The sequence below is a fragment of the Sus scrofa genome, chromosome 1 (assembly GCF_000003025.6).
Source record: "Sus scrofa isolate TJ Tabasco breed Duroc chromosome 1, Sscrofa11.1, whole genome shotgun sequence".
NCBI classification, from domain to species: domain Eukaryota; kingdom Metazoa; phylum Chordata; class Mammalia; order Artiodactyla; family Suidae; genus Sus; species Sus scrofa.
In genome coordinates, this window is record NC_010443.5 from 195,257,568 (window position 1) to 195,265,489 (window position 7,922).

The window sequence follows — 7,922 nt, forward strand, 5'->3', positions numbered from 1 at the left end:
CTTTTCAGATTTTTTTAGCCTGGATCTCTTACTTTTTGTCTCTAAACAGAGGATGACATTAAAAATGGTTTTGAATCATACTTATTTAAACTATTAAAAAGCAAAACTTATACAAATAGTAGTGTACTGCAAGGAAATTTAAGAGAGAATTTTGTTTTCTTATGCATATATGAACACACGTGTGTGTGTGTGTGTGTGTGTGTGCGTGTATTAGATAATTATGTTTACATACTTGAGTATGTTCTATGAAATAGGGGCATAAACCAGAAAGCAAATATCTCTATCCAGTTGTCTCTTTGCTACACTTGCCTCTGATACACAAAGAGCAGAACTAAATAAGCCAAGCAAGCTTTCTCAGTGTGTCTATGCTGGATTTTAAGCATTTTGCATCTGTTAACTGGCATTAGAATATTTTTGCCTTTTGTTCTTACCCTCTCTTCAAGAGTTTCCTTTGTAAAACAAAGCACATCTGGTATCTTGTCACACAATTGTAAATTCCTCTGTTTTTATGGTCACATTTTGAATCTCTCTCCCCCTCCACAGATCATTTTCCGCAAAATCAGTGATGTGAAGAAAGAAGAGGAGGAGCGTCTCAGGCAAAAGAACGAGGTCACACTCAGCATCCCCGTGGACCACCCTGTCAGGAAGCTCTTCCAGAAGTTCAAGCAGCAGAAGGAGCTGCGGAATCAGGGATCCACACAGAGTGACCCCGAGCGGAACCAGCTACAGGTGGAAAGTCACTCCTTCCAGAATGGAGCCTCCATCACCGGCACCAGTGTGGTCACCGTGTCGCAGATCACACCCATTCAGACATCTCTGGCCTACGTGAAAACCAGCGAGTCCCTGAAGCAGAACAACCGCGATGCCATGGAGCGTAAGCCCAGTGGCGGGGCTGACGCTAAATGTCTCAAAGTCAACAGCCCCATAAGAATGAAAAACGGCAACGGGAAAGGTTGGCTGCGACTGAAGAATAATATGGGAGCCCACGAGGAGAAAAAGGAAGACTGGAATAATGTCACTAAAGCTGAGTCGATGGGGCTCTTGTCCGAGGACCCCAAGGGCAGCGACTCAGAGAACAGTGTGACCAAAAACCCATTAAGGAAAACAGATTCCTGTGACAGTGGGATTACAAAAAGTGACCTTCGTTTGGATAAGGCTGGGGAGGCGCGAAGTCCGCTGGAGCACAGCCCCATCCAGGCTGATGCCAAGCACCCCTTTTATCCCATCCCGGAGCAGGCCTTACAAACCACATTGCAGGAAGTCAAACACGAACTCAAAGAGGACATTCAGCTGCTGAGCTGCAGAATGACTGCCCTGGAGAAGCAGGTGGCAGAAATTTTAAAAATACTCTCAGAAAAAAGTGTGCCCCAGACCTCTTCTCCCAAATCCCAAATGCCACTCCAAGTACCTCCCCAAATACCCTGTCAGGATATTTTTAGTGTTTCAAGGCCTGAGTCACCTGAATCTGACAAAGATGAAATCCACTTTTAATAGACATATATATATATACATATATATTTGTTAATATATTAAAAGCAGTATATACGTCTATATACATGTGTGTATATACAGTATATACATATATATATATATTTTCACTTGCTTTCAATATGATGAACACAATATGGATTTTGATATGTAAATATTGCATGTCCAGCTGGATTCTGGCCTGCCAAAGAAGATAATTATTAAAAACATAGATATCGCTTGTATATTATGCAGTTGACTGCATGTACACTTTACATTTATTTATAATCTCTATTCTATAATTTTAAAAAAGTATGGTTTTTGTTAACCAAGGCAATGTATGTAATAGTTAAAGAATCAGGGTCCAACCTGCCAATGTTGCCACGACAAATTTGATCTCAGGCTGAGTATATTGAGCTGTCATTTCTTCACTCTTTTAAGTTAAAATTATACATTAATGCCAAGGTAGCAGTCAACTTTTTAAACTGCTAGTGCCATTTTATGATCTATTTCCACAGGATATTTTTCTGTAACTTAGTGTTAGGTTATTTTCCCCAACAGGCAATGTTTGCTCCTTTAAATGACTGTTTTGTTGCCTCAGTTAGATAGCAATGTGGGATACTGAGAACTTATTGCTATGGGGTTTGCGCATGGACTGCATTTTCGCTTAACTATACCTCTCCTTTTTTAACGTTATACTTAGGTAGTAATCATTAACTCTTATGTAAGGATTCTCCTTCTCGCTCTGTCTTGGAAAATAGCCACCATCTTGTAAGCTTATTATCAACCCCCCAAATACTGAACTATTAATATTGTGTATATTATTATAGAAATACTGCACTACAGGGTAAAGGGCCTTTTAATGACTCATGTTAGAGATGGTGATTTTGGAAAGGTGATGAATGTTTTACATTTGTGTTTTTAAAACTTGCTCAAGGGTGAAGTTGAAAGGCTCTTCGTAAAGAAACAAACAAGCAATCACAGAAACATTTAGGTAATCATATCAAAATTTTAATTATAGTGATATGAAATAAAAGAAGAATGTAAATGGATAGACAAGTTTTTGTAGCATATCTGTGTCTTATAAACATAGGTATGGAATTTTTCACACCTGATTCTTACTGCTTATAGAGATGACACATGAAATGTGGCTAAAAAGAAAAAAAAGCAACAAAACTAAAAGTAGACCTTAAGTTGCTCAACTCAGATAATTGTTTTCTATAATTTTATTCTTGGTTAAAATTTTCTAAAGCTTTTTTTTTTTTTTTGCACACAGTTCTATTGCTGGAGTTCTGCTGAGTTGATACAAGAGATTACTATAGCTCAGGCAGATCCACTTGTGAAAGGAGGGTACTGAAGACTGAATTTCAGTCTTTTGGGCCACAAATCCTCTTCTTAGAAAGTGCCTATTAACTTTAAAAAAGTAACAAAACATTGTGTATAGCTAGACCCTTAAATCTGTGTATTGAGAATAAAATGCACATTCATTTATAAGAAACCAGAAATATTTATTTCTTTTAAATAGAGTTTAAATAAAGACTAAAGCTTATGAAGTTGATCAGAGAGGCATAGTTTTAAATTGGTGCATGCATGACATTTAATAGTGAGAGCAGGGCAGTTAATGTTTATATCAAGTTGAAAATATATATCAGTTATTTGTATATTATTGGACCATCTGTATGTATATGTTAACAACATACACAAGATGATACCAAAATCAAGGAGATATTTGATGTATTGTACCCATTTTTATGAGCTTTTTAAACTATCTCTGAGTATCCTCAAACAAAACTACTAGAACGGAAAGAAAAGTTATCACAATCGGCCTGGAGAAGTACAAAATGAAGTGATTTATAAAAAAGTTGTTATTTTAGAGTTTCTATTAGAGCTTCTTCCCATGCCTATAAGATGTGCCTCTTTAATCCAGGCCTCTCGGAACAGGTGTTATAATCCAGGACTCGCAGAGCGGGTGTTATAATCCAGGACTCTCAGAGCAGGTGTTATGTGCCGTGGGTTCCACTTCCCTTTCTCTGTGCCCACAGCTTCCATTACTCACAATGGAAGTTTTCAGGGCAGGAGGTTTCCATGCTATGCTGTAAAATCTACCTGCCATGGCACAAAACAGAAAGGTCATCATGGTGTTAAGAATCAGCGTTGACATTGTGACTCCGTTGCTTTCATGATGAGAATGGTACCTTTATCTTGACCTCTGATATTTATTGAAATTCAGGGTATTTTCTATTTAACCATATATGAAACAGGCTTATCTAAGCTTTTGGAACTGAGTGAGTGGTAAAAATAATCTGAGTACAGAAACAGTCAGTTTAGTCACGAGCTTCAAAGATAATAGTTGGTATAAAGGTATAAGTGACTGTAAAACAGCAGGGAGGCTTGAAATTGCCATCCATGCCTTTGCTTGTTAGCATTGCTAATATTTGCTATGTTCTTACATTGATTCAGAGCCTCATCTAATTGACCTATAATGTTATTGTTCAGATACATGGGAAAGAAATACATGTTTTTGAACTACTTCTGGTTGTCACTAAGGAGGAAAAAGTATCAGTTGCTTATTTATGGTGCAGTTATCACAGTATTCTTTTCCAGCCACCTCTGTGTGCATGATATGATGAGGTGCAGAATGTACTCTTCTATTTTCAGCAGGAATGCATGTGTTCAGAAAACATTGTATGTAGAGTAGGCTTCTAGCTTCCCAGATTCCACACCTCTTACCAGTCGAATTTACTCAGTTTTGAATGAAGGGTGAGCACTTGCTTTCATTTGTGCAATAGTGGTGTAGTCATGTTAGGTGTTGCCTCAACCAGCACATAGATGGTAGGTTCCCTTTGGGGGGACCAGACGACTGCATGTTTTATTCTTACACTGTTTAGATGCTCTCTGTACATCCAAAATAAAGTTTTTACTACTATCTTTCTGAATGATGTAATAATAGTAAATAGATATATGTTTAAAATTTGAACATTTTTTCAAAGCAAGTTACACACCTTCGCTATATTTCTATGATAATGTGTAAGATCAGATGCTACACTGTGGACATGAGGTTGTAATGTGAGAGCAGAAGTGAAACAAAAATGGAAATGTGAGCTGCATATCATAATGGCAAGTTTTATTAGTCTGTATTATGGTATTATGACACTGAATGTGATGTAGTAGACAGAGGAGCTTATGATAAAAGCCAAATAGGAACACAAAAGGCAGCTGACAATGCCAAAGTTGCTAGTGTCCCACATTGACATAAATAGGTCTGAGAATGGTCCGGGCATAGATATTGAATAGAGATACTCATTGTTAAAATGGAAAATTTTTATTATGACCCTGGTTTCTTCTCCCATTGAGTATAGAAGTACAAATTCCTAAGTATTCAGTTAAAAATTTATGCAGATCAGGGCAAGACAATTAGAAATTTTGGGGTTTTTTAAGTTGCTCCTAAGAACAAATATATACTCCTCGAGTACCCAGCACTTTAATAGGAATATTAATAATGTCTACTAACTAAAGTACATTTTTCAAATTAATCTTATTGGAGCCCAAATGAAAATCACAACTTTCCTTCCTTAAATTTAAGGGGATTTTGTTCACTTGTGAGATCTGACCCATTTGCTCTTCTATTTTAAATAACTAAATTCTTTCAGAAAACTTTTTTTAAGTTAGTCCTCAGAGCAGTGACTGTTTTTGAATTGTACAGTGGCGGATACTAGCGAAATTATTTGTCACATTCCTAGTGAATTCTATTATCTTGTATAATCTTTGTCTTTCAAGCTATTTTATGTCTCTTTTCCAAAGTTTTATCTAAGTAATGAGAAAATTTGTCTAAATATGCATATCATACATGGATAACTTTAAAATATGAATATTTTGTAATTATACAAATGTTGTGTTTCATACTTTGTTATATATAAGAGTATTTCTCTTGTAGTCATGATGAAAAGGAAGAAGAGAAAGAACGTTATTTTGGAAAACTAAGATACAGCCTAGGATGAATACCTAAGCTTTGTCTTGTATTTTGAATCTAGCTTTGCCACAATTTCAGTGTAACTTTGGGTAAGTTAACTCTTTAGTGTATCTGGGGCTTCAGTTTCCCTATCAATAAATAAAAAATTAAGGTAAGGATTGCTCCTTTCTTCTATCAAGATGATGTTAGGCCAGTGGAAAATCATTTTCTTTTCAGATGAAACATTCAGACAAATTATTATTTTTTTTTCCTTCATAGGAGACTAGATAAGGTGCACTCTCTAAATATTCTTCTAGGTTTTAGAGGAGACTTCTCTGGTCAGAGGTTTGTGGGGAAAGGCAGTTGTTGGTCAATGGCATGCAAGCATAAGCCTTGAAAATTATCTGGGAATATAGAACTACTAATCAAATAAATATGGAAAGGACTAATCAAATAATCATTAAGGACTTTCAGGAAGGAAGAGAGAAGAGCAAAAGACATAAATATTATAATTTTTCTTATTCTACTTAATCATACTGCTCAGCAGAAGTTCTCACTTTTGTGAGAAAAAGTAAACAGGAGTTCCCGTCGTGGCCCAGTGGTTAATGAATCCTTCTAGGAACCATGAGGTTGCAGGTTCGATCCCTGGCCTTGCTCAGTAGGTTGAGGATCTGGCGTTGGCATGAGCTGTGGTGTAGGCTGCAGATGCAGCTCGGATCCTGCGTTGTCTGTGGCTCTGGCATAGGCCAGCGGCTATAGCTCCGATTCAACCCCTAGCCTGGGAACCTCCATATGCCGCAGGAACGGCCCTAGAAAAGGCAAAAAGACAAAAAAAAAAAAAAAAAAGAAAAAAGAAAAAGTAAACAAATTGGTGAGTATTCAAGGTATAGAGTAGTTCATCATTAACTCTCTGTGTGAAAATAATTACGACTTATCCACATAGGAAATTTTTTTGTCTTTTTAGGGCTGCACCTATAGCATATGGAGGTTCCCAGGCTAGGGGTCAAATTGGAGATGGAGCTGCTGGCCTACACCATAGCCATAGCAACATCAGATCCAAGCCAAGTCTGGGACCTATACCACAACTCACGGCAAACTGGATCCTTAACCCACTGAGTAAGGCCAGGAATCAAGCCTGAGTCCTTATGTATGCTAGTCAGGTTCATTTCCACTGAGCCACAACGGGAACTCTAGTAAATGTTCTCATAGCAAAATTCTTAACTACCAAAGACTCTTTTCCAATGACCAATTTTTCAATGTGTATCTTGAAAAAAAATAGTTAAAGAAAAGCAAAACCATTTGAATTATGTTATGTTATAGTATCTGAACAAGAATGTTTTGATTTTTAAAAGTTATATAATAATATTGACAACTCCAAGAAGCCATGGATAGCATGTAAAATTTTATTTTTGCAAATGAGATTCATTTTGTTAATAATTGTTCATTCTGCAAGACTATCTTGTATCCTAAGAGACACACTCAAACCTGCAGTTACTATGTTTGCCATGACTCCAGGTAAAGAAAGTAACAAGAGCACATAGAAATACAGTGGAAATTTTTATATACTACAAGAGATACTTAGATCTCTATTGGGTTTTCTAACTTTCCATCAAATCAGAATTTAAAATTGTTGTTACAAATTAGGAATTAGACCTACTTTCACAACAGACCAATTTCTCAAGTCAAAAGGGGACTAGTTATAAATGCCTGATACATTCAAGAAATATTAGAGAAGGTTTAAGGGGATGGGTCAGCATTGACCATGACTTTTTCCTATGTATTTTAATCCTAATGATTTGTTTCCTAAGTGCTCAGTAACACATATTTTTATCCACTGTGAGAGGGCTCATGGTATTGCAACTCACAGTTGCATCACATATGTATTTACATATGTAAATAAATATGTTCAATCAACCTGCTGTCAGTATAAACCCTGTACTTAACAGCTTAAATGCTAGCAACTTAGATAATAAAAACTTTTAAATTATGGTATGACATTTATTATTTTTTAGCGGGCTTATAGATCAATTTCATATTACAGGAAATATTCTTCTTATCATGGTCTAGGAAGACATACGAAGAGATGATTGTGTGGGACTACACAATCTGAACAAAAACAGAGTCAGTTTTTAAGTAGGATAGTGGTGCAAGATTGCAGAAGTTCAGAGAAGTCCAAATCAAGATTTGCACTTTCATGTTGGAAAAAAATATACAAAAAGAGCATAATGGAGGTTTTGGTTTTGTTCATGGAGATCTAAGCATGGTCATCAGCAGTGCTCATGGATGCAATGAGATTAAGTTTGGTAAGTTTATATAGTTTTTTAATTACCTTCTCTTAGCTTTACTGGTGTGCATCGCTTTACATTACTTTTATTGACTTCTGTGTGCAAGTATGTGTGTAAGTATACGCAATCTTCTCAATGGAAGGATTGGCTAAGTCTGGATCTTCCATGTGTGGTAAATATATGTCTGAGGCAACAACAGCAACAGGGGTATTTTGAATAGA

At 36.5% G+C, this 7,922-nt stretch overlaps 1 protein-coding gene across 4 annotated transcripts in view; it reads left to right on the forward strand.

Annotated features, from left to right (window-relative positions):
- KCNH5 (potassium voltage-gated channel subfamily H member 5) overlaps positions 1-6,479 on the forward strand; it is a 298,351-nt gene extending 291,872 nt beyond the window's left edge. For 3 of the 4 annotated variants that reach the window (XM_021062638.1, XM_021062628.1, XM_021062633.1), the window contains one exon: positions 544-6,479. In XM_021062638.1, coding sequence (XP_020918297.1) covers positions 544-1,491 — 948 coding nt within the window. In that variant the 3' untranslated portion in view covers positions 1,492-6,479. The remainder of the gene's footprint in view (positions 1-543) is intronic. The other variant, XM_021062620.1, reaches the window with a different exon arrangement.